Source organism: Apodemus sylvaticus, chromosome 5 (genome assembly GCF_947179515.1).
Source record: "Apodemus sylvaticus chromosome 5, mApoSyl1.1, whole genome shotgun sequence".
NCBI classification, from domain to species: Eukaryota; Metazoa; Chordata; class Mammalia; order Rodentia; family Muridae; genus Apodemus; species Apodemus sylvaticus.
Genome location: NC_067476.1, coordinates 140,999,850 through 141,026,979, shown reverse-complemented (window position 1 = coordinate 141,026,979; position 27,130 = coordinate 140,999,850). Strand labels below are relative to the sequence as shown.

General features: G+C 39.7%; 1 protein-coding gene across 2 annotated transcripts in view; it reads right to left on the bottom strand.

Moving 5' to 3' along the window:
• Positions 1-27,130, bottom strand: part of Acss2 (acyl-CoA synthetase short chain family member 2) — a 46,236-nt gene that overhangs the window by 8,758 nt on the left and 10,348 nt on the right. Inside the window, exons 3-8 of one of the 2 annotated variants that reach the window (XM_052184039.1) lie at positions 4,810-4,901; positions 4,545-4,648; positions 4,266-4,338; positions 3,933-4,008; positions 3,657-3,771; positions 2,916-2,954 (exon numbers count right to left, since the gene is read on the bottom strand). In XM_052184039.1, the coding sequence (XP_052039999.1) occupies positions 2,916-2,954; positions 3,657-3,771; positions 3,933-4,008; positions 4,266-4,338; positions 4,545-4,648; positions 4,810-4,901 (499 nt within the window). The remainder of the gene's footprint in view (positions 1-2,915; positions 2,955-3,656; positions 3,772-3,932; positions 4,009-4,265; positions 4,339-4,544; positions 4,649-4,809; positions 4,902-27,130) is intronic. The other variant, XM_052184040.1, reaches the window with a different exon arrangement.

Genomic DNA, 27,130 nt, shown 5'->3' with positions numbered 1-27,130 from the left:
CCACACAGTGGCCCACAACCATCTGTAATAGGATCTGATGCCCTCTTCTGGTGTGTCTGAAGACAGCTACAGTGCACTCATATACATAAAATAAATGAATCTTTAAAAAAAAAAAAAGGCAAAGTCTCTGGCTTGCCTCCAATTGCAATTCTCCAGTCTCAGCATCCATAGTGGTGGGATTACAAGGATATGCAGTTGCATCTGCTTCCACTAGATTCTTGGAATGTTTAATGGCTCTGGTTGACTGGTAGATATAGCAATGTTAGATAAATTCCTTTCTCTAACACAGAACCATATACCCATATTGTAATGTGAATATTTGTTTTTTTTAAATCCCCAAAGTATCAGACATATATATCTTGATAAATTAGAACATGACTCTCTAATCCTGTTTCTCTGTATCACCTGACCTTTACTCAAGAGAATTTGAAATTTCTGGAATATGAGCATTATAAAATTTATCTAAAAGTGAAACTGGGTAGGGTGGCTTATGCGCCTTTAATTCCAGCACTCAGGAGACAGAAGCATGCTGAATTCAAGGCCAGCCTAGTCTACATAGGGAGTTCCAGGTCAGCTGTGGCTAATAGAGTGAAACCCTTGTTTTAGAGGGATCAGGGTATGTGTGTGGGGGTGTGACAGAAAAACTGTTCCAGCACAAGAAAACATAAAGTACCCTATCTTTAAGTGGATGATCTATATAAGTTTATGTGTATATATTGTCACATGGATATTTTTTTCCTGTCAAGTGATTGTTTGAGCTGAGGGCTTTAATGTTTTTAAGTGGAACTATGTCAATATTCTTTATAAATGGTGCTGGTTTGTAGTACATTAAATTGTTATAGGGTAAGAGAGAATTATACTGCAGTTTGGCAATGAGAGAATTTTTTACAGTCTTAAAACACTGTTTCCTTTGTGGGTGTCTGTGTGTGGAGCAGGGGTGGGGGAAGTGGTGGAGTAGGTGTGGTGCTCCAACCGTGGAGCTGATAGTGAGCACCAGGAAGCAGAATGAGCTGTTAGTGAAGCAAACATTGCTTGCCAATGTGTACCTATGAGGCCCGCGGCCTTGGAAGAGGAAAAGGGCTGGGTTTTCTAAAATAAAAACTGAGGAGCTGGCCCTTGTCTTTTGGGCCAGAACAGACTTAGAGATTACCTGGTATGTAAGAGGAATATGGAGTTTTAGGTGGTATGGTTGAGAAGGACACCTGTAAACTATACCAGGCCTTCCTTTGAAGACTGTGCTACAAGGCCTAGCCTGGAGACCTACCAAGGTTTCTACAGCTTTTATTGCAGTTTTCACACAAACTTGAATTTTGTGAGAATATTTTAATTTTCTTTGTTGTTTTTATTTGTTTGCTTGCTTGTTTTGGGTTTAGTGTTAGTTTTTGTGATTGACTTTACTTTCATCTCGAAAAAACAAAAACCCATGCTTTTGCTGCTTGAGGCAGAATTACAAGAAATGTGATTGTTGTATTGTTTTGGATTTATTTATTTAGCCTAATCTTCCTTCTAGAAATTGCCAGTCTGTCTGCTGTTTTAAGTCAGTGACAACACCTAACATATATTGAGTAGTTACTACATGCCAAATACCATATAGATAGAGAGATAAAATCCTATGAGATATGCACAGTTACTATCTTTCCCTTATATAGAGAGAAACTGAAACAAGAGAGCCCAAGTTGCCTGAGCTTACATTGTAGCAGGTGGCAGAGACAACATTTGAACCAGGGAGTCTGGCTCTGGAGCCTCCATTCTAAACCATTAATTACCTCTTTCAAAAGAAGTTTCATTTAGTTTTGTTTGTTGTTGGTTTTGTTTATTGAGACAGGGTTTCTCTGTGTAGCCCTGGATGTCCTGGAACTCACTCTGTAGACCAGGCTAGCCTCAAACTCAGAAATCCGCCTGCCTCTGCCTCCCAAGTGGTAGAATTAAAGGCGTGCGCCACCACTGCCTGGCTTCATTTAGTTTTTGTTTCTTCCCTTCCTGGCTGGCTGGGAACTTGTAGATCAGACTGCCTTGAACTCACAAAGATCCTATGACTCTGCCTCTCCAGTGTTGGGATAAAAGGCATATATTTTGTAAGAAAAACGGTTTTCTAGAAACCAGGTCTGTGTCCACACCCATCTGAGTAAGAGCTTGTATGTACCACCAGCACAAGAAGGCAAACATGGAATACCCAAAACACCCTGTGAAGATGGTAAAGCTCACAGGAACAGTGGCCTTTATATTTTTTTAGGGGTGAGAACTACTTTTTGCTTAATCATTTATCTTCTCTTTATTACTGCTTTTTAAAAAGTGAAATCCAGAGAAGAGATAGGCTTTATTTGAAGTCATACAACTAAAATTTGGCCTCTGAACTCCAAGCTCTCTACTAACCTGCTTTAAGCACAACCTACAGTGTGACTTTTGTTGAATTTAGTACTTAATTATGTAAGAGTGATGCATGGCTTATAAATTCCAAGTTGCATATAAATGTATTTAGGAATCCCTTTTCTGTGTCCTATACAAAACTTCCTTTTCTTTTGCAACATAGGTCTAACTTTCCACTTGATGGTAAAATTCTAGGATCAGTGCTTGTACGTCCTCCAAATGCCTCCTGTCTTTCCTGGCTCTACCCTCTGCCCAGCTAAGTGCAGAGCATATGCTTTCTGAAAGGTCCTACAAAGGAGCTAGAGGCAGGAGTGAACTGATGTCTGTTGCTAACTCTGATATCCTTGCTATATGTGAGCTGACAAAGGCAAAAAACAGACATTTGATTCTAGAACCCTTCAGAATGACAGGGACATCAAGAGACCCAGGAACAAAGGGACCAGGCTTAGCTCTTGCAGTAACTTCGCTGGAGCAGACAGACAGAGCAGATGAACATACAGACAAGCACACAGGGAAGCAATGATCAAGGGCAGTGAAGAAGTGGATACCTGGGGTCGGATGCACTTGGACTTTTCTTTCAGCTTACCCTGTTAAGAGCCCATGGAATGGAAAGGCTGATGAGCAGGGTCCAAGGATAGAGGTGAGAGGGAAGGGTGAGTGTTCCCTAAACCCCCTCATTGCCCTCTTTCTCCCTTTCACTAGTCTCCTCAGCTTCAAATTTCCTAACCCCTATTCTGTATAAAATTTCTAATTGGGCTCTCTGATTTCCCTAGTCTCATACTAGCTATAGCTAGCCTCTCTAGTCCCAACACTACTCAGATACTTCAAATCAAAGAATGTAAGTAATTCTCTATCCTTCCAGACCCCAAAATTTTTACATACTTATGCCTCTCAGAACTGTAGGCTGTCAATGGGACTTTTCTACAGCTTTCAGCAGAAGTAATGGATCCAAAGCCACAAATGTAGCTCATTCAAGTCATAGTTCAATCAGGATGAGTACATAGAGTCCTTCAAGTCAGCATGTTTCCACCCAAGCCCAAGCCTAAGCCCTTAAGGTCCCTGTGCTTATTATCAACCCTCACAGTTTTTCATTCTAAATTCCCAAAGACCAAGGGCTTCTCTACCCATACTGAAGGTCAAAACCCCCTGCTCTCCACCAGCCCTACTAGAGGAAGCTTTCCTGGAATTGTCAGAATTATGATGAAGAAGCAAAAGGGATGGGGGAGGAAATTCTTGGATAGGAAGAGAGGGAATTAGCTCACAGGAGTATACAGTAGTGTCAGACTCACCTGGACATCTGGACATGGCCTCTTAACTGGTGGGGACTGGCTGGGGGAGTCATTCATACCCAGCTCTGCCCGCCCCAGATGTTTGACCACAATGCAGCATCTCACTGGGAAACCCCTGAAGAAAAGAAAAGGCTGAAGTATTGGCCCTGGTTGGTAGAAGAAGTTGACAAGATGCACCCGTGCCCCTCGAGGAGTATATAGGAAGGACAAAGGGAAGCTGGCACTGGAGAAAGAGCCTGTTAATCAGGTTAGTAGCCAGTACGTCAGCAAACTTACTTTTCTCGGCACTTCTCCAAGGACTCATCAGCCAGCTCCTTCAGGTTCACAAGTTTTTCCCCCCTGTAGAAGGCATCTTTGGGGAGCAATAAACATTCCAGGCCTTAGTACACACCATGCTCCCCAGTGGGACCAATGGCCACAGGGCCCTTTCTGAATAGGCCTCTTGACTCTGGTTTTCCCAGATGATTTGGGCTGACATAGAGTCAGCTGAGGAGAAGGCAGGCAAGCAGTCCCTACCCTCCATTCCAAGTAGCCCCAAATCAACAAGCAGACTGAAGACCACACTTGAGGTATAGGAGGATCTGGAGAAGGGGTGAAAGAATTAGTCACCTGTAGTGATGAGCAGGCAGCAACTGGAATCCAAGATCCTTTCACAGAGAGACTCTGCAGAGAAGCCTGCAAACTAGGGAAGGGGAAAAAAAGCTGAGGGGAAGGGTCTAGGGACTGAGTGATCAAGGACGGGAGGTGCTCATGAAATCTCCAAAACAGGGTTCCAGAAGATACTGAATAACCGATTTGGACCTATATTTATGATCCATCCAGGTCCAATTTCCTTCTCCACAGCCCTGTCCCTCACCCTTGGTTCCTTTCACAAGCCTAAGCTCCTACCACAATGGAGTGCAAAGCTCCAAGGCGAGCACATGCCAGCATAGCCACCACAAGTTCCAAGATCATAGGCATGTAGATGGCCACTCGGTCACCCTTCTGAATACCTACAGGAAAAAGACAGAACAGAGACCATGGGCTTCCTTGCTCCCTCCCATTCAGACGACCCATCCCAGCTATTTTTTTCTGTTTCTTGTCCTCTTTCTCACCAATTCCCCAGATAGTTCAGGGTTAGGTCCTCTAGTTCCTCTCCCACACACATACTCACCCTGTTTACGGAGAACATTGCTGAACTGACACACCTGGACCAGGAGTTCACGGTATGTGATCTTGGTGGTCTCCCCTGGCTCATTGCCCTCCCTGAAATACACCAGAAAGAATCAGTAATTAGGGATACATCTTTGTTCTCTTATAAATAAGACAGGAGCAGTCACAAAATTCCATCTGCTTATATCAATGCCTGATACTTTCCTGTCAATGAATCTTCTGCTACATCTTTCTAATTTTTTTTAATTAACTAATTTTAAAATTTTATGTGTATGAGTGCTTTCTCTGGATGTATGTATGCGTATTGCCTTGCATGTCTATTGCCACCAGAGGCCAGAGGAAGGCACTGAAGTTACAGATGGTTATAAGTTGTCATGGGTATGCTAGAAATCGAACCCAGATCCTTTAGAAGAGCAGTCAGTTTTTCCAGTCCCCTGATACCACACCATGAGTTGACTGGACAGACAGCACTGTGACCTCTCAAGATACTTTATGTGTAAATTTATAAGATTGAAAAAGTGTACTGTCTTTCTGAGTCATTGTGTGTGTGTGTGTGTGCGTGTTGACAAAATGGAGTGTTGAGCCCTTCTCTATCCTAGGGTTGCATTAAGGAGGAAGCACACAATAGATGCACCTTGTTGTTGTTGTTAATGCTGAGTTAGTCTCATTCCTCAAACTCCTCACTGCCTGCCTCTGCCTCAGACTAAAGATGAGTGTTACTAGGTCCAGCAAGATATGACTGAATTAAAACCTTGAATTAAAGTATCAAGACTGAATTAAAACCTTGTATAGTGACCACTCCTGTAATATCAGGAGTAATATCCTGTTATATCCCAGGAGACTAAGGTAGGAAGTTCTCAAGTTGAACTGTCTCAAGTTCAAGGCCAGCCTGGGTTCCATAGTAAGTTCCAGGCCACCAGTCAGGGTTATATTGTGAGACCCTGTCTTAGACAGATTCTTAGACAGATAGATAGATAGATAGATAGATAGATAGATAGATAGAAGTATGATGACAGTCATCTGCATTCTCAATACTTGAGAAGTAAAGGCAGGAGAATCAAGCATTCAAAGTCATCTTTGGTTACTTTGAGTGTTAGAGGTCAGTCTGGGCTACATGAGACTTTTCTCAAAAAAGACATGAGGAAACTGCTGTGGTATTTAGATATGGTGGTGAATGCCTGTAATCTCAGCACTAAGTAGGCTAAAGCAAGATCACAAACTTGAGGTCAGACTGAGCTATTATAGGAAAAAAATGAGTGGGGAAAGAAATTATATTGTTATTTAGAGACTAGGATCTTCACATTATCTTTGCCCTATTACCTAAGGAATTTGTTTGAATATAGATTATTAGACTTCAACTCAGACTTACTGAATCAGAATACACAATCTATTTATTTGTGTATGCACACAGGCACACTTATACACATGCACACACATTCCACGGTGCCCATTCAGAGATCAGAGCTGGTTCTCGCCTTTCACCGTGTTGAAGCAGGATTTTGTTTCTGCTGTGCTGTGTACTCCAGGCTAGCTGGTTCAGGGGCTCCCTGGCAGTTTTCCTGCCTCTGCTTCCCATCTTACTCAGGACTGCTGGGATTACAGGTATCCACTACCACATCTGTCTTTTATACAGGACCAAGGATTGAATTCAGGTCTCAGGCTAGCACTGATAACACCCTGGCCACTTAACCATCTCACTGGCTTTCTTCTCCCTCCTTCCCTCCCTCTTCCCTTTGTTTGTCTTGGTATAGGGTCTCACTATGCAGCCCAGACTGGGTTTAGACTTCCAATTCTCCTGTGTGCCTCTTGACTCCAAGGAATGAGATTACAGGTGAAGCCTTCACACCCGCTTCACTGCTGCTTTCCTATCTCTCTTTTCCTTGGATAGGATAATCCTAGGCTGAAATAGCTCATTACTTTGATTTCACAGAACAGGACTGGTTTTTATAAATCTTTATTTTTCTGATGACTGAACAAAAAGTATTAATCAGAGATCTTTCCCTACCCTGTTTGGGTTCTGAGGATCAAATTCAGGTTATCAGGTTAGTGACAGGCACTTTTACATGCTATGCCATTTTGCTAAAAACCCTTTAGCTAAATAAATAAATAAATAAATAACTTTTACTATAAAAATAAACTTCTTTTTAAAAAATGATTATTAACTTTTTAATCTATATGAGTACACTGCAGCTGACTTCAGACATACTCTATAAGAGTGCATCAGCATCTGGCAATTATAAATAGGGCTGCTATGAACATAGTAGAGCATGTATCCTTATTACATGGTGGGGAATCCTCTGGGTATATGCCCAGGAGTGGTATAGCAGGATCTTCTGGAAGTGAGGTGCCCAGTTTTCAGAGGAACCGCCAGACTGATTTCCAGAGTGGTTGTACCAATTTGCAACCCCACCAGCAGTGGAGGAGTGTTCCTCTTTCTCCACACCCTCTCCAACACCTGCTGTCTCCTGAATTTTTAATCTTAGCCATTCTGACTGGTGTAAGGTGAAATCTCAGGGTTGTTTTGATTTGCATTTCCCTAATGACTAATGAAGTTGAGCATTTTTTAAGATGCTTCTCCGCCATCCGAAGTTCTTCAGGTGAGAATTCCCTGTTTAACTCTGTACCCCATTTTTTAATAGGGTTGTTTGGTTTTCTGGAGTCTAACTTCTTAAGTTCTTTATATATATTGGATATTAGCCCTCTATCTGATGTAGGATTGGTGAAGATCTTTTCCCAATTTGTTAGTTGCCGATTTGTCCTTTTGATGGTGTCCTTTGCCGTACAGAAACTTTGTAATTTTATGAGGTCCCATTTGTCAATTCTTGATCTTAGAGCATACGCTATTGGTGTTCTGTTCAGAAATTTTCTCCCTGTACCAATGTCCTCAAGGGTCTTCCCCAGTTTCTTTTCTATTAGCTTCAGAGTGTCTGGCTTTATGTGGAGGTCCTTGATCCATTTGGATTTGAGCTTAGTACAAGGCGATAAAGATGGATCAATTCGCATTCTTCTGCATGCTGACCTCCAGTTGAACCAGCACCATTTGTTGAAAAGGCTATCTTTTTTCCATTGGATGTTTTCAGCCCCTTTGTCGAGAATCAAGTGGCCATAGGTGTGTGGGTTCATTTCTGGATCTTCAATCCTGTTCCATTGATCTGCCTGCCTGTCACTGTACCAATACCATGCAGTTTTTAACACTATTGCTCTGTAGTATTGCTTGAGGTCAGGGATACTGATTCCCCCAGAATTTCTTTTGTTGCTGAGAATAGTTTTAGCTATCCTGGGTTTTTGTTATTCCAGATGAATTTGTTAATTGCTTTTTCTAACTCTGTGAAGAATTGAGTTGGGATTTTGATGGGTATTGCATTGAATCTGTATATTGCTTTTGGCAAAATGGCCATTTTAACTATATTGATTCTGGCGATCCATGAGCATGCTGGAAAGAACCCAGGTATCCCTCAACAGAAGAGTGGATGCAAAAAATGTGGTATATCTACACAATGGAGTACTATTCAGCCATTAGAAACAATGAATTCATGAAATTCTTAGGCAAATGGATGGAGCTAGAAAACATCATACTAAGTGAGGTAACCCAGACTCAAAAGGTGACTCATGGTATGCACTCACTAATAAGTGGATATTAACCTAGAAAACTGGAATACCCCAAACATAATCCATACATCAAATGAGGTACAAGAAGAAAGGAGGAGTGGCCCCTTGTTCTAGAAAGACTCAGTGAAGAAGTATAGGGCAAAACCAGAACGGGGAAGTGGGAAGGGGTGGGTGGGAGGACAGGGGGAGAAAAGGGGGCTTATGGGACTTTCAGGGAGTGGGGGGCTAGAAAAGGGGAAATCATTTGAAATGTAAATAAAAAATATATCGAATAAAAAAAAGACAAAAAAAAAGAGTGCATCAGATCCCATTATAGATGATTGTGAGCTATCATGTGGTTGCTAGGAATTGAACTCAGGACCTCTGGAAGAACAGTCAGTGCTCTTAACTGCTCAGCCATCTCTCCAGCCCAAAACAACTTCTGAAGTGAATGTACTTACTTTTTAATTCTAGAAGTAACATTTTTAATAATAAAAAACACTCTGGGGGCTGAGGATATAGTCAGTTGGTAGTAAGTATGCTTGCCTAACATGCACAAAGCCCCTGGGTTCACTCTTCAGCACTGCATAAAATGGGCAGGCAGCACATGCTCAAGACATAGTGGCATTAGGATCAGAAGTTCAACATCATTCTTGGCTACATAATGGGTTTCAGGCCAGTCTGAGCTAAATGAGATCTTACCTGTGAGTATATAAATTAAATAATGAATAAGATAATTTTCTTTGCTTTTTGAGATAGAGTCTCACTATATAGGTTTGCCTGGCCTAGAACTTGCTATATAGAATAGGCAGACTGGAATTGAATTCACAGAGATCCAGCTCCTCTGCTTTTCTAGTTCTGAGATTAAAGGTATGTACATCATTTTCTTTTCTTTTCTTTTTGTTTTCTGTTTTTTGGATTTGGTTTTTTTTCGAGACAGGGTTTCTCTGTATAGCCCTGGCTGTCCTGGAACTCACTCTGTAGACCAGGCTGGCCTCTAACTCAGAAATCCGCCTGCCTCTGCCTCCCAGAGTGCTGGGATTACAGGTGTGCGCCACTACTGCATGGCCATCATTTTCAACTCAATAACAACAGCAATGAAAATGTCACTCACTTTCTATAACATAATTTCTATCTCCTGACTCCCTAGGTTTGACCTTTTTGGTTTGTTTGTTTGTTTGTTTGTTTTTCTTTTGTTTTTGGTCACTCTTTCTTTGCTTATTCAACAACTATCACATGCCAAATGCATGTGCAGAACAAGACACTGATGTACAAGATAATTGACTTTGTGGAACTTGCATGCTAATGATATTGTAGGTAATATACAATCAACAATTATACCAGGATAATTTTAAGTTATGATAAGTATTACAAATAAATAAAATATAGTGATAAAAAACTGAGTGACAAGGAAAAGTATCTTTTAAAGACACACAATTTTAGCTGGGTACAGAGGCATATTCCTGTACTCCTGAAACTCAGAAGGTAGAGGCAGGACTACCAAAAGTTTGAGGTCAGCCTAGGCTCCATAGTGAGTTCTAGACCAGCCTGGGTTAAAAGAATGAGACTTTGTTTCAACAACAACAAACACAAAGGAAGTACCATGATTACATGTGAAAATTTAGATATAAGAATTTTTTTCTCACTTTTGTCTACTGCTATTTAATGATTTTAATAAGTAATATAGGTGAGGTGATACTGCATAAAAAGGTATGTACTGATAAGTGACTCTCTTAATCATATCTCCCAATCTCCCCACCTGCTGACAACCACTGTTACTGATACTTTGTATAACTTTCTAGAGACAATGGGCAGATAAGACCACTCTTGGTATGGAAAGCTTGTGTGGAATAACCAAAATAATGGCTTCAAAGGACTTCTATACTTTTAGCATCATTCATAAGATCCTTAGGATACCAATGGAGGCAGAAATTTTAAAATAAACTTAAAATGTTAGACTTTAAAGAGATAAGCTCCTTATAGTCTAGCCAAGCATGGGGTAGTAAGGTTTAGGAAAAGGTGCTCTACACAAGGGACATACTTGTTAGACAAAGATGTCTATGTACATGTATTCTTACAACTTAAAATTTTCTATACAAGTGATAGAATTTTAATTATTGTTTCTTTTTGAGACTGTACAAACCTATGTAGCCCAAGATTAATTTAATATCACAATTCTCTTGTCAAAGATTCCTAAAGGTTCCTATTGTAGGCATGTGCCACCATATACAAGCAGTTGGGTAGTTTAGTGTGTGTGTGTGTGGGGTGAGTATGTGTGTGTTGATAGGGATATAAATCAGAGCTTCAGGCATGCTGGACAAGTGTTGCTCTGAGGTACAGCTTTAGTTATTTAGCCTTTAGTTATTATATACGTGAAATAAGCTGAACAAATGTTACATGTATAAGTCAATCAGCTTGCTTTTTAAAGATGTAAATGCTTGGTACCATTCTCTATCAAGAATGGTTTCATGCTCTTTATTTACTATTTGTACGTTATAATTAATTTAACAAGTATATTTCAATGGCCATCTTTACTCATATATTATTTGCAAATATATCCATAGAATGAATTACTGAAAATAAAATTTTAGGGCCAAAAGATGTGCATTTCATATACTGATCACTATTGAGAGATAACTACTTTAGCTGGGCCGTGGTTGCGCACGCCTGTAATCCCAGAGAGGCAGGCAGATTTCTGAGTCTGAGGCCAGCCTGGTCTACAGAATGAGTTCCAGGACAGCCAGGGCTATACAGAGAAACCCTGTCTCAGAAAAAAAATCCAAAGAGAGAGAGAGAGAGAGAGAGAGAGAGAGAGACAGACAGACAGACAGAGACAGAGACAGAGAGAGAGAGACAGAGAGAGAGAGAACCACTTTAGATAACAGTCTAGGGAAGTCCTGGAGAACTGCTATTTCAGCTAAGTGAAAAATTTCTCAAGAAGAAATATGTAACCATGTCAATTCTTAGAACAAATATTCTGCACAGAGAACCATCCAAACAGAAAGGTATTGAGGCCTGCTCAGAGAACAGAATGGAACTCAATGTGGCTGGAATACAACCAGTAACACATGAGAATGAGAGCTACGCATCAGCCAAATCACGTAGAGCCTCGTAGGAGTGCTAAGTTTACAGTTTATTCTAAGTGTATTCTAAGTGTATTCTTTCTGGCTTTCCTTATACAAAGCTCATGCCTACCACCACATTTTAAATTCCATTTTACATTTCTGTGTTTGTTTGTTTGTTTGTTTGTTTGTTTGTTTGGATGGGTGCATGCTATGGTGTATATGTGGAAGTCAGAGCACAACCTAGAGGAGTTGATTCCTCAATACCGTCACGTGGGTCCCAGGTCACTAGGCTTGGTGGCAAGCTCCTTTACCCACTGAGCCATCTGCCCAGCCTCTACCACACTTCACATCCATGCCATTGTTTGTACTCAAAATGTTCCTCTTCCTTTTTCAGATGCAATACTATATAATATCTCCAACAAGCCATCTGTGCTCCCTCCCCCTTTACTATCCAGAGTACTTATGAAGGAGGAAACTGAAACCTAGAGAAAACTAGCCAGCCAAGGTCACACAATAATAAGTGACAGAGCCAAGAATAGATCCTCAGATCTTCTGATTTCAAGTCAAGACTATTTCCTCACAGTGTAAGGGACATGGACAGGCAAGGATGCCAGGCCTTTTCTTACTGAGAGAAGTTACACAGAAATTATTAGCTTCTGTCCAGCTTCTGGCTTGATGAGTCAGTTGCTATCTTCTCCTTGGCTTTAACCTCCTAAGGCTGAGAGAAGCCAAGCATAGCAAGCTTACTAAAACGGGACAGAACAAGGACAGAGGAAGCTGGCAAATGACCCTGAATGCCAGAAGTAGAAGAGCTGCCCACTGACAAATGCCACAGAAACTTCAAAACATCTCCATTAATGCTGACATGTGTGTCCTCCTGCATGAATCCCCAGTGTGTATCACGTACCAGCTCACCTTCGTATATGCACTTGCATAAAACCATATACTAATATAGAAACAGTCTATTCACAACAGTCACTGGGCTACACATACAAACACAAATAAGCATAAATATATGTACCCAGAATTCAAACACAGGTCTGTCTGAAAGTACATTTACATACCTACCTACAGACACAGCTTTCCTTTTTTAGAAATTTTTCATCAAATCATTCTGCTTTTATTTTTCATAAAACTTTCCATTACTTGAAATAATCTCCCTTTGATCTCAATCATAACTAATAGTCTCTTTAAACCTCAGAAGGAGACCAAATTAATTGTTCTGTTAAGAGTTCATAGATGCTAGTGGACTTTGTATCTTGAGAAAGCCAATTCTCATTCCCTTCCCCCTTCTTTTTTTGTTTGTTTGTTTTTTGTTTTGTTTTGTTTTGTTGTTTTCAAGACAGGGTTTCTCTGTGTAGCCCTGGCTGTCCTGGAACTCACTCTGTAGACCAGGCTGACCTCGAACTCAAAAATCCACCTGCCTCTGCCTCCCAAGTGCTGGGATTAAAGGTGTGCGCTACCACTGCCCGGCCCCTTCCCCCTTCTAACCTGCCAGGGTTATTATTCATGTACTTTATTGGAATATAAGCTTCATTATAGCAGAGACCTGCCCTGTTTTGTTCACTGCTATATCTCTAGCACTGACAATAAGGTTTGGTAGACAGATGAATGGGAACAGATGTGTACAGCTCATATGTTCACAGCTTTTTTGAACTCATACACACACACACACACACACACACACACACACACACACACACAGTGTGTTCCTCTCCTTGGCTATGGCACAAGCTATACATTATTAATATAGGTACATTACTCATTCCAGTGTCTTCTTTCTCTGTCACAGACACCAGGCTTGGGACCCTGGCAGGTAGAAGGGGGAAGGGAATGAGAATTGGCCCTCTCAAGATAGAAAGCCCACTAGCATCTTTGAATTCTAACAGACCACAATTAATTTGGCCTACTTTTTAGGTTTAAAGAGATTATTAGTTAAGATTGGGATCAAAGGATGGTTTGAAAAATCAAAAAAAACAAAAAAACAAAAACAAAAAAACAAAAACAAAACAGGTACAAGGACTCAGGGTCCAGTCCTCTTGTTTCCACCCTGAGAATTGCAAGATCAAAAATTAACAGGGACTGGGCTTGAGTTTTAACTCAGTGGCAGAGCATTTTTCAAGCATATACAAAGTCCTAGGTTCAATTCTCAGCACAATGGGAAAAAAATTAATCATGTCCAGGTAAATGAGTGAAGTAGGTCGCATAACTGAAATATTTAACAGAGAGAGAAAATTGTTTTCCTTTCTCTTAGGTCTTCTATGTGAGAGCAACTGTATGTGTAAAATTATATTTATCCTCACTTTAGGGGTAACAATAGAGGAATCAACCAGAGACCACAATATATGCTTTGGCAAAAGGACCCATCCATTACCTAAACACAGCTAGTACCAGTACTTAAATCGGATAAGTCAACTGTTGTACAATGGTTCAATGTTTCCATTCCTTAAAGGTCTAGAATTTAAAATTTTAAGTGCAGATAACTAATTTTCAAAAGTTTAAAATACTGGAAACCAAACAGAACTATTAATGAGAGATTTAACTGATTACTGATCAGGAAATTCACCTGCAGTAAAGTCACCCTTTACCTGAAGGCCATGTGATTAGTGAGAACATAGAATACACAGTCCTTCTGTTCCTCCTCTGGGGAATCTTTTCCAGAGAGTCTTTCCAAACTACACCTTGTGTACACCCTCCAACTAATCCACTGTTAGTTAAAAAAAAATATTTAGAGGCCAGCAATGGTAGCACATGCCTTTAATCCCAGCACTTGGGAGTCAGAGGCAGGTGGATCTCTGAGTTGGAGGCCAGCCTGGTCTACAGAGTTCTAGGACATCCAGGGATTGCACAGGGAAACTCTGTTTCAAAAAACCAATAATTACACACACACACACACACACACACACACACACACATACATACACACAAACTGGAGAAATGGCTCAGTGGTTAAGAATACACATTGTTCTTGTGAAGAACCAAAGTTCCATTCCCAGCACTCCTATCAGGTGGCTCACAATGGTCTAGAACTCTATCTCCTCAGGCACATGCACAGCTGCACATACATACCCATAAATATTAAAATTTAGATATATGTATATACATAAATAATATTTTCATAATTATTTTTATTGTCTTTGTCAAAACCACCGCTACATAAGTCAGGGGTTTTACTCCTTTGCTCAAAACACTCAGGTTGGTTCTCATACAGTTTTGAGTCAAAGTCCAAGTCCTTCCAATTCTACTAATTCTTACATGATCTCGTCACTTTCTATCTAGTTCCTCACATATTCTTGTTCTCTCTTCCTTCCCTGTTCCCTCTGCTTCATACACTTGGCTGCTTTAGTGCTTGTCAAAAACAATAACTCCCAGAGCCACTGTCCTCTACTTGTAGTACTGTTCCCCCAGAAGAACACATGGCTTGGACTTTATCTTTGAATTACTGATGAAATGTTGGCTTCTTTGATTTATTTTGACTGGACCTCACTTTGTAGTCCAAGCTGGAGAACTCATTATGTAGCTTAGGCTATCCTCAAACTCACAGTGGACCTGCCTCAGTCTCCTAAGTGCTGGGATTACTGGAAACATTACCTTTTCAGTGAGGCTATCACTGACCACCTCATGGACAAACAGTCCTACTCTTTACAAGGAACATCTGCTAGGAAATCATGTCTAGTTTCCTCCACTTACTGCCAAAACTGAAAATTCTTTTGCCCTTCCAGTGCCTTTCACCTCATTTTCCTTGTGACACCATAACACACACAACCTTCTATTGCACTTGTCTGGGTCTAACTTTTCCTATTACACACTGAGAGCAAGAGTCATGTTTTTTTCTCTGCTTCTTCCTAATAAGGCCAGCATAATAGGGTATTCAAGGTTATGGTCAAATCATTAGAAGACTGATAATGTGATTAACAGAGAAGACTAGAGATCCTTTTTTATTTTTGTTGGGTTTTTTTGTTTTTGTTTTTGTTTTTGTTTTTGTTTTTTGGTTTTTCAAGACAGGGTTTCTCTGTGTAGCCCTGGCTGTCCTGGAACTCACTCTGTAGACCAGGCTGGCCTCAAACTCAGAAATCCACCTGCCTCTGCCTCCCAAGTGCTAGGATTAAAGGCATGAGCCACCACTCCTGGTTGAGATCCTCTCTTTCTACTAGGAAGATAAGCATTAGATTGATGATTTTAATTTCTCACAACTACAAGTAAAGCATAAAATAGGACCAAAGGACTGGGAAGAAGATGGGTGGTAGGCCTGGGTACTTGCCCCAGCATGCACTAAGATCTATAATACTTTGCTTTCCAATAAAAGATGTGCAGTTTGGTTTATTCATTGAACTGTCTGGGTAGACAATCCTAGTGAACCAGGCTGTGCAAAGAACAAACACTAGATAAGAAGTCAAACCTGTTATGAGAGGAGCACTAACCAGATATTATCTGGGTAAAAAAAGAAGCTGTTGAGGGGTGCCCTGGCTTTCTCAGCTCTCTCTCTGTTGCCTTCACCTAGATATAGCCACTTTCATTTGTTGCCTGGATGACCACAGTGACCTCCAAACTGATCTCCCACTTCACTCTTCCCCCTCTGTATCTACACATCATTCACTCAATTTAAAACATCGGGCCACATAGCCTTCTGCCTAAAAATTATCGATTGATTCCAATACATAAGGAAGAAAAAACAAACTCCCACACCTCATCTCTTCCTCTATTTCATCGTGTGCCATTCTCTCAGTCTCCTCTCTAAGGCTTCAATCGCACCAGCCTTCTTACAGACAGAACACTCTGGTTTTTTTTTTGTTGTTGTTTGTTTTTTGTTTTTTGTTTTTTGCTCATTTACTATCTTCCCAAATTTGCATCCCCAGCCCCCACTAAAGTATTTGGGTTCAGCAGCACATTCCTGAAATACTAGTGCAGGTGAGAATGAAGATTTCTGGGGCTTGTTAGCCAGCTAGTCTCACTCGATTGAATTGGTGAGCTCCAGGCTCAGTGAGTGACCCTGTCTCAGAAACTAAAATAGCAACAGGGAAAGACATACAGTGCTGACTTCTCACCTCCATATACACCTGCACACATATAAACATGTTCATATCATAGAAACACACACCAAAACTAATAACAAATGACTGAAAGAAAATTGGCTGTTTCCTAGCACAAGAGAAGCTAGCTCCTGAAGGTAGATGCCAAAGTAATTTTGTTCACTGCTAAATCCTCAATGTCTTGCACAGAAACTTGTTTATAGTCAGTACTTAATATATTTTTCTGAATGAATTAGTAAATATGAAAGATTTGTATGGGAATGAAGCAGGCCAGCACTATGTAACTATAAGTGGAATAGTTAGATCTCTTTGGAGAGCTCAATATAAAGCAATCCTTTCTAACTGTCAGAGGTATCCAAAGATATCCTCCTTTAGGAGATCTCTAACTTTGAAGTTAACATAGAATTGAGATTTGCAGAGATACTAAAAAACAGGTTCTGTCATGAGAACCAAACAAAACTAGTATTTCTGAAAATATACTCAAATAATACTAGTAATGTAGATTCTTAAGAAACACCCCCAAACATACACTCTAGGATTAAAAATGGGATTGTTTAGTTTGCCCAGGACAACTTTAGCAACTATTCATACTAGCTCACTTTCCAGTGGTTGTGGCCTTGGTAGTTTTTGGTTTGGGTTTTTGAGTTTTGCTTTTGCAGCTAATGTGGTTTCAAACTCCTGGTAATCCTCCAGTGAATGCTGGGATTATAGGTGTGTGCCATTACACCAATATTGGATTTTTCATTTTATAAATCCTTCATACAATTTATATTGAAGATTAACTGTAAGGCCTTTCAAGTACTTTTTTAGTTTTTGTAGTTTTGGTGATCAAACTCAGGGCCTTGTACATGTTAGGTAAATGCTCTAGAACTGAGTTATAACTCTAAGCCTTGGTCTTTTGAAACCAGGTCTCGTTATGTAACCCAAGCTCCCTTCAACCTTGGTGCTTATGAGATTGCATGCATATAATTACATGCCTGGAAGAAGAAGAGTACTTAAAGCTGGGTATGGTGACACAGGTCTTTAATCCCAGCACTCGGGAATCAGAGGCAGGCAGATCTCTGTAAGTTAGAAGCCAGCCTGCTCTACAGAGTGAGTACAGCAAAAGCTACCTGGAAAACAAAACAACAACAAAAATACTAAAAAAATAATAATACCTCAAAAGTATAACATGAAGACATAACATGAAAGAGTTCTATGACCCATAAAGCGTTGCACAAATGTAAGGAACTCTGATGTAAGCATACCCTCAGGGCATTTTCTCCTTCCACCAAGGGAGTAGGAAATGGAAACAACATAATTTGACAAATTAGTAACTTAATGTTCCTCTGGGTATACTTCTGCTCTAACTGTAGCAGAAGGACTAAAGGATAAGGGGAGGCATGGCTCCAAAACTGAATTATAAATCACTCAGAAAGTTAAAGAATGGAGCTTTTGATATCCACCATTCTTTCTTACATATGAGAACCCTAGGGCACAGGAATAGGAAGTGATGGCCTTGGGGTTCCCTAGCACATTACATCATTCTAATGTGGTGCTAACCAACCTAGTAGCCATTAGCCACATATGACTAGTAAACACTTAAAATGTGAGTGAAAAATAGAAAGTGTCATTTATTTAGTCTTACTCTAAATATAATTAATTTGTGGTTAGTAGTCATCACATTGGACACAGCAGCTGGATATTCTAAATGCCTATCTATTCAAGACATTTTCCTCCTAAATAACATGGCCTTTTCCAAAGGGAGAGATTTCCAAAGCCAGCGGAGAAAGGAAGAATCTATGTGTTAAAGCTCTGAGAACTGTGTAGTTAAAAGAATCCAAACTCACAGAGATTTGTCTGCTTCTGCCTCCTGAATGCTAGGACTGGTGCATCACCAATGCTTAGCCAGAAAATGTTAAGAGATTAAAATTCTAGTTCCTCAATTTCTGTATGTAATCTTTCCTAACACTGATCTATTAGAAAATCTAGAAAGAATTCTCTTTCACACCCTCTTTCACAATCACCCTTCTCCTATGCTTTAAAAAACCATCAGTTTCTCTCCTTACTTTATGGAGATAGTTGAACCCTATGCCTCATATATTCAGGGGATGTGCGCTCAGATGATCTATAACCCTAGTGCTGAAAGAATTGTGTTTCAGTATTCTACCCCCTTGTAACAACTATTTGAGAATCTCATAAAAATAGATTCAGAGGTTTTATTTTCTGTAAATTCTGGTTTTAGGCTGACAGAGCTGGAGAGATGGTTTAGCAGTTAAGAGCATTTTTTGCTCTTCCCGAGGAACCCAGGTTCTATTCCCATCACCCACATGGCAGCTCACAACTGTAAGTCTAGTTCCAGGGTATCTGACTCCTCTTCTTCTTTCCATGGTTACTGCTCACATGTGGTGTACATGCATACATGCAGGCAAAACACCCATACACATAAAATAAAAATAAATAAATAAATAAATAGCCTGGGATAGGGTCCCAGATTTCTAGTATAACTTTCAAGTGTTAACTTTTACATACAAAAATGCAGGATCCCCTATTTTAAAATATGGAGTTACTAAACCTACATTTACTGTTTATCTCTAATCCAATAGATGAATTTGTAACAACTTGGCCTTTATTTTTTATCTCTGTAAAATGTAAGACAAGAAAAGAAGGTTGGAAGAGGGGAGAAGCTGGTGTTAGACCAGATAACCTCTGCGTATCTTAGACTTGTTGATTCTTTTCTCCTTCTCAGTGGTAGAGGAGCAGTCCTCTAAACTGGTTTCAAAGAAAATATGTAGATTCAGAAAGGAAGAGGATGGAAACAAGCAGAAGTTGTAGTCATGTCAACAAATGCTCTTGCATTGCTACAGTGGATCAGTGGGCTCATTCCTGAAAGATTTAGTGTATGAAATTTATATGGTAATTGAATACTTGCTTACATGGGGTAGAGGGAAAACTTAGCTGATACAGAGATCAAAGAAAAGTAATGCCATACCTGCCTCACATGTTGAGTAAATCAATCCAGGTGCAGCTGGTTCCTCACATGACCACACTATATAACCGTTTAAAGGTCACCTTTAACCTGATCCCCACAACTACCCTAGCAATAGGTAAAAACAAGTATTACTATTCTCATTTTAAAATTACAAGAAGTCCAGAGAAAGAGTTTGCCAAGGTCACATAGGGGGCTAAAATGTAAACCTGTACCCAGGGCCCAGGTTTTGAATTCCAGACTATTGCTTCACTGCAGCAACTAACATATCACCATGATCTTTTCAGCTGCTGACACCTTCCTGAAGGACCCACAACCTCAATCAAGCAAGGAAGATCTCATATTTCAACCTCAATGGTCCTTGATGAATGGTGAGATAGCTCAATGGGGAAGGGTGCTTACTGCCAAGCCCACCAACCTGAGTTCAATTCTTGGAACCTTTTAGGAAAAAAGAACTTCCTCCTACAAACTGCCCTTTGGTTTACACACACACACACACACACACACACACACAAATATGTAAAAAAAAAAGTCCTTGGCATTGTCCAGAGTCATGGGAGCATATGTATGGCCATTTGCTCCAGGCCCTGCACATTCCCACAGTCTCCCTTGAAATAATTCCCTGTTTTATATTTGTTTCCTTATTTCACATTGATCCTAACAATTTGTTTTTAAACAAGACTGCAGCTGACAAAAAAAAATTGCAGCCAACAATCTGTGAGTTCCATGAAAACAAAGACCAGGTTTCTTTTATCACTTACTTACTGTACTATCTGAAACCTCTCTATAAATATTTATAAATATCAAAGAGTTAAAAAACATGCTGCTAGAATCTAGTACAGTATTTATGGATGGATGTCCACTAAATCTAAATGTCATATTTAAGATTCTCTAATAGAGCCAGGTGGTGGTGGTGAACGCCTATAATCCCAGTACTCTGGGAGGCAGAGGCAGGCTGATTTCTGAGTTCAAGGCCAGCCTGGTCTACAGAGTGAGTTCCAGAATAGCCAGGGCTATACAGAGAAACCTTGTCTCGAAAAAACCAAATCCATAAAAACCAAAAAAAAAAAAAAAAAAAAAAAAAAAAAAAAAAAAAACTCTCTAACAGACACTTAAGTTGTTAGGTTGTTTGGGAGGCTACTTCAATTATTCAGCCATCAAGAACAGCTGGCACTAAAGTTTGTAATAAGAGGCCCATATGACTGAATAGATTTCCATAAATATATCTCAACTACTGGTAGAAAATAAATAGCAACCAATTTAGTTATCTAGGTTACATTTTGTTGTCTGTTAAGACTGAAAACATAGTCTTTTTGTTATTTTTTCATTTCACATGCATTGATGTTTTACCTGAATGTATGTCTGTATGAGGGTATTGAATCCCCTAGAATCTGAGTTACAGACAGCTGTGATCTGCCATGTGGGTGCTGGGAATTGAACTCAGGACCTCTGAAAGAGCAGCTAGTGCTCTTAACTGCTGAGCCATTTCTCCAACCCCTAAAGATAGTCTTTTAAGATCACAAGAGTCAGAGCTGGAGATCATGAGAGTTAAGAGCACTGACCGCTCTTCCAGAGGTCCTGAGTTCAATTCCCAGCAACCACATGGTGACTCACAACCATCTGTAATGAGATCCAATGCCCTCTTCTGTGTATCTCAAGACATCCATAGTGTACACTATAAATAAAATAAATCTTAAAAAAAAAAAAGATCATGAGAGTCAACACTGAACTGAAGGACTAGTCTAGACTGAAGGAGACTAAAAAGACAAAGCAGCATATATTATATATAATTCTATTGCTGAGCCCTCTTGCTATAAAGGACATTACTGGAACAATTTCAATGAAGCAGCAATAGAGTCAAAAGATTAAATGGTAAGTGATATATGGATATTGATTTCCTTGTTTTGAGTTATACAGGAGAAAGTTCTTATTTATATTACCCTCAAGGTGTTCAGGGAAAGGTTATTTTCATTGTATTTGCAATTTTTCTGTAACTGTGATAATTTTCTAATTGTCATAGTATGTTTATTCATCTTAAACTTCAGCTAATTCTTGTGGCAGTTCTTCTGGTTTTGTTTGGTTTTGTTGATATTAGAGACTGAACTGCCGGGCGGTGGTGGCGCATGCCTGTAACCCCAGCACTTAGGAGGCAGAGGCAGGCCGATTTCTGAGTTCAAGGCCAGCTTAGTCTACAGAGTGAGTTCCAGGACAGCCAGGGCTATAGAGAGAAGCCCTGTCTTGAAAAAATCAAATAAAAAAAAGAGAGAGAGAGAGAGAGAGACTGAACCTAGAGGCCCACATAAAACCACACTACCACTGAGCTATAGCCCTAACCTTCTTACTTATTTTTTACCAGGCTGGACTTAAATTTTATTCTACAGCACAAGCAGGCCTTGAACTCTCAACTCTACAGGCTGATTCTCTTGAGTAGTTGAGATTGAAGGCCTGTTCCAACAGACCTACATTCCTTGTAATCTTTGGATATGGACAAAATTTGCTATCCCTATTTGAAAGATGAGAAAACTAAACCTCAAGAAGGATGCCGTTACTTGTTTAAGATCCCAAAGCAACTAAGGCCTCTACCCACAAATCCTCAGGCTGGGCTTCTTATCTTTTTAAATATACTCATAATCAAAAGAATGTTTATTTTTTCAAAATATAAGCCTGAACTGTTGTATCCACATTTGAACCCTTCAATGACTTTGTTGTTTTGTTTGTATGTATTTATTAATTTTGGTTTTTCGAGACAGGGTTTCTCTGTATAACCCTGGCTGTCCTGGAACTCACTCTGTAAACCAGGCTGGCCTCAAACTCAGAGATCAGCCTGCCTCTGCCTCCCAAGTGCTGGGATTAAGGCATGAGCCACCATTGCCCAGCATCTTCAATGACTTTCTAACACTTGTCACAACTACAACTTTGTATGTTTAAGTATGGAACAAAAAGTTCTGGTCTTTTTCCCAGAATTTCTCCTCCAAGTATCTTATCCATTTAGAATAATGAAAATTCCATTTCCTTTTTTCCAGGTGATAAGACAAATGAGGAAAAACTTAAGAAATGTGTCTTTTTGGTGTTGTTTTAAAGATTTATTTATTTAATGAATATGAGTATACTGTCTCTCTCTGACACACCAGAAGAGGGCATTGGGTCCCATTACAAATGGTTGTAAGCCACCATGTGGTTGCTGGGAATTGAACTCAGGACCTCTGGAAAAACAGTTAGTGCTCTTAACTACTAAGCCATCACTCCAGTCCTTAATTTTTATTGAAACACATTTGTCTGTGTAGCCCAGTCTCATACTCCTGTTTCAGCCTCCTGAGTGCTGGGATTATATACATTGATACAATGTGTGGCTCCTTGAAAATATTCTTTTTTTTAATGTGTTTTTTTTACATATACTTATTTATGTGTGTATGCACATGCGCACATATGCATGACATAGCATATGTGTGGAAGTCAGAGGACAAGTTGAAGCTGTCAATTCTTTTTAATTAAATATTTTCTTAATTTATATTTCAAATGTTATCTCCTTTCCTGGTTTCCCCTCTGAAAATAACCTATCCTATCTCTCCTCTCCATTCTCACCAACCCATCACTGATTCCCTGTCCTGGTATTTATTCCCCTATACTGGGGCATTGAGACTTCTCAGGGCCAAGGGCCTCTCCTCCCTTTGATGTCCAACAAGGCCATCCTCTGCTGCATATGCAGCTGGACACATGGGTCCCTCCATGTGTACTCTTTGGTTGGTAGTTTAGTCCCTGGGAGCTCTGGGGTTACTGGTTGGTTCATATTGTTCTTCCTTCTATGCATCTGAAAGCTCCTTCAGCACCTTGGGTCCTTTCTCTAGCTCCTCCATTGGGAACCTTGTGCTCAGTCCAATTGTGCTAAGAGCACCCACCTCTGTATTTGTCAGAAGCCTGGAATATCCAAGATACAATTCACAGACCAAACAAATCTCAAGAAGGAAGACCAAAGTGTGGACACTTTGGTCCTTCTTAGAAGGGGGAACAAAATACCCATGGAAGGAGATACAGAGACAAAGTTTGGGGCAGAGACTAAAGGAAAGACCAACCAGAGACTGCCCCACCTGGGGATCTATTCCATATACTGTCACCAAGCCCAGACACTAATGTGGATGCCAACAAGTGCTTGCTGACAGGAGCCTGACGAAGGTGTCAATTCTTTCATGTGGTTTCTGGGGGTCAAACTCAGATAATTAGACTTAGTGGCAAGCCCTGTATCTGATGAGCCCATACTGCTGGCCCTCTTTGGAGATATGTTTTTACTTTATTCTCTTATATATAAGGTCCATCTGTTATATCTATTGACTTTGCTTTCATAATATACAAAAATCTGCCCATTTTCTTTGACTTCTATCATTATCACTATTGTTGACTCTTTCCTGAACTACAAAAGTGCCTCTCTGCTGATCAGCTATGAATTACTCTAAGCTTGTTCTCAAGTAAATATGTAAATTATATGTTGTACATATTCAGTGGAAAATTTTTTAATGAGTAAGTGTATCTCAGTTAAGGAAAAGGTAATACTCTATTAAGATTTCACTTTAAGCTCAGTGCAGCAGTGTAGGGGAATACCAGGATAGGGAAGTGGGAAGGGATGTTATTGGTGAAGAGGGAGAGGGAAGAGGGCTTATGGGACTTTCAGGAAGGGGGATCCAGGAAAGGGAAAATGTAAATAAAGAAATGTAAATATAAATAAAGAATATATCAAATAAAAAAAGATTACACTTTAATATCTTTAGCTTTATAAATAGTAGTTGACATTTCCAAAAGCAGCTCTTTTTCACCCTCTTAATAAACTATTGAATAGACAAATGCTGTGTGAGTAGAAGTATGGTTTCTGGAAGACAGAATGTAAATTGCCTCCTTTCAGAATAAATTATAATTACTTTAAGACCATGACCAAGTTATTTATACTGTCTGAGCCACAAGCTCCAAAATGTTATGAATTATATATATCCAGGTTAAAAAAATAAGGCAATAAATACATAAGCACAGCGACAGGAGACATAGTTTATTATTAGAATAAGTAGAGAAATTTATAGCCAGGAGTAAAGGCACATACCTGTACTCTTGGGACTTAGGTGGCTGAGGCAGGAAGATTTCTATGAGTTCAGTGTCAGGTGAGTCAGGGCTACACAACAAAGACCCTATTTCTAAGGAAAAGAAATAGGAAGAAATCAATCAATGAACCTCAGGTCGTATGGAAAGTTGTAAGAAGCACAGATTCCTGTGTATTTAATATCACTGTAGTCGTGAAAAGTCAAAACATGGTAACATTAAGATATGAAACAGACCACAGCTGGAATATGAGAGATCTTAGCCAACTAGAGTATGTCTGGAGGAAACAGGCTAATGATAAAAGGATTATGAAGGAAACTATATCATGTGAAGAACCAGAGAATGAGGACTCAGTATTACCTCATCCAAAAAACAATAACACTACAAAAGATTAAAGGGTTTTTTCTGTTTTTTGTTTTTTGTTTTGTTTTGGTTTGGTTTTTTTGAGACAGGGTTTCTCTGTGTAGCCATGGCTGTCCTGGAATTCAGTCTGTAGACCAGGCTAGCCTTGAACTCAGAAATCCACCTACCTCTGCCTCCCAAGTGCTGGGATTAGGCATGTACCACCACTGCCCAGCTTAAAGGTTTTTTTGTTTTTTTTTTTTTTTTTACATGAACTCTGCAAGTTCCCACACACATATATCACAGACTCCACAGGAACATGGGAAAGAAAACAGTACAACACAACTCTGGAATTTCATCTGTGCTCCTACAAAAATTAATCCATTGGCTTCTCACAACAATCTGTGTGATAAAAATCTGTTATCATTCCCTCTACAGATGGGAAAACTAAGAGTTAAAGAGATAAAATAAGTTAATGTGTATGGTGATGGGCCTCCTCTGGTAACCACACATTATTGAAAACACCTCGCAAGAGTTCTGTGGTTTTGATTTATTTACAGGATTATATCTAGGTTTGTCAGAAGAAACTACAAGACAGTTAACAAAAAACATGAAAGATCTAACAATTTCTTTTTACGTCCTTATTTCATATCCATATAGAGCTCTTTAAGGAATGAATATGATTTGAACTCATTAATGTTTAGGGAAGGTGTTAGTATTTGAGAAGCAGGGAGAATCCATAAACTCTAAAAGTGATCCTAAAGTAAAATTCTCAAAGAAATTAGGGTTTAAAGACCCTAGATGTGGAATTTTGAAGTTGTAATCAGTATATTCATAATTCAAGTAGAAATAAAAGAAGTCCAAATAAAAATAGAATGACTAGCTAGTTAGTGGTGGGTGCATGCCTTTAATCCCAGCAATTGGGAGGCAGAGGCAGGAAGATTTCTGAGTTTGAGGCCAGCCTGGTCTACAGAGTGAGTTCCAGGACAGCCGGGGCTACATAGAGAAACCCTGTCTTGAACCCCCCGCCCCCACCAAAAAAAACCTAGGATGACTAGATTAAACATTATCTCTTTTTAAAGGGCTATCTTGTGCCAGTGAGATGGTTCTTCAGATAAGAACAGTCATCACCAAGCCTGAAAACTTGTGTTTGATCTCCAGAACCCACATGGTAAGAGAGAACAGACTGTTGATGGGGATGGAACAGAAAGATAGCACTTTAATTAATTAGAGGAAGGAAACTGATTGGTAAGAATGAATGGAATAGAAGAAAAGAACAGAAAGAGAAAAAACAAGAATTCTGTTTAATATCTAATTTTTCACAGGCACATGGTCATTTGAGCAAGGGTTAAATTTGTCCTCTAAAATAAGACTTTGCCTGTCACTTCTCTGTCACTATCTTTATCTTAGTGTGGTAGGTAGGAATGTTAGTGATGATTTACATGATTAATAAAATAATTGGTCACAAAATATTAGGATAGTTATTCAGAGAGATAACAAATGAAATATTTTATAGGTAGCTAAATGAGTGAGAACTGGTATGTTGAAAGGACACTGAGAGATAATAAGTGATTTGTTTATGTAGCCTATAAAATGGCTCAAGAGCATCCTTGGATATATAGCAAGTTAAAGATCAGCCTTGGCAAATAAGGTTTATGAAAAGAAAATGGGAATAATGGTTGATGACTGGTATTTTTGTCATCTCTACTAGAATTCTATCTCCAGTTTATACTAGGAAAGGCCCGAGTCATGAAAGCCCAGCAACTTTGGTATTGTCTGCCTGTCAGCAGCACCCAGCTTAGGCTTCTCTGCCCTGAATAACAGTGAATTCACACTCCTGCTTCTACACATTTTCTGTTTTTGTTTTTTGCTTTTGAGACAGGGTCTGAAATAGCTAGGCATGCTTCAGACTTGCAGTATAGCTGAGGCTGGCTCTTAACTTTTTTTTTTTTTAAGATTATTTATTTATTTATTGTATGGATTTTTATCTGAATGTATGCCTGTGCACCACATGCACACAATCAATGCCCTTGGGGAGCCAAAAGTTGATATTTGATCTATGAAACTTGAGTCACAGACAGTAGCTACTGTATGGGTCGTGGGAATTGAACTCCAGTCCTCCTTAAGAGCAGCTAGTGTTTTTCACCATTGAGCCATCTCTCCAGCCCCGTTAACTCACTCTCTCTCTCCTCTCTCTCTCTCTCTCTCTCTCTCTCTCTCTCTCTCTCTGTTTTTTTGGATTTGGTTTTA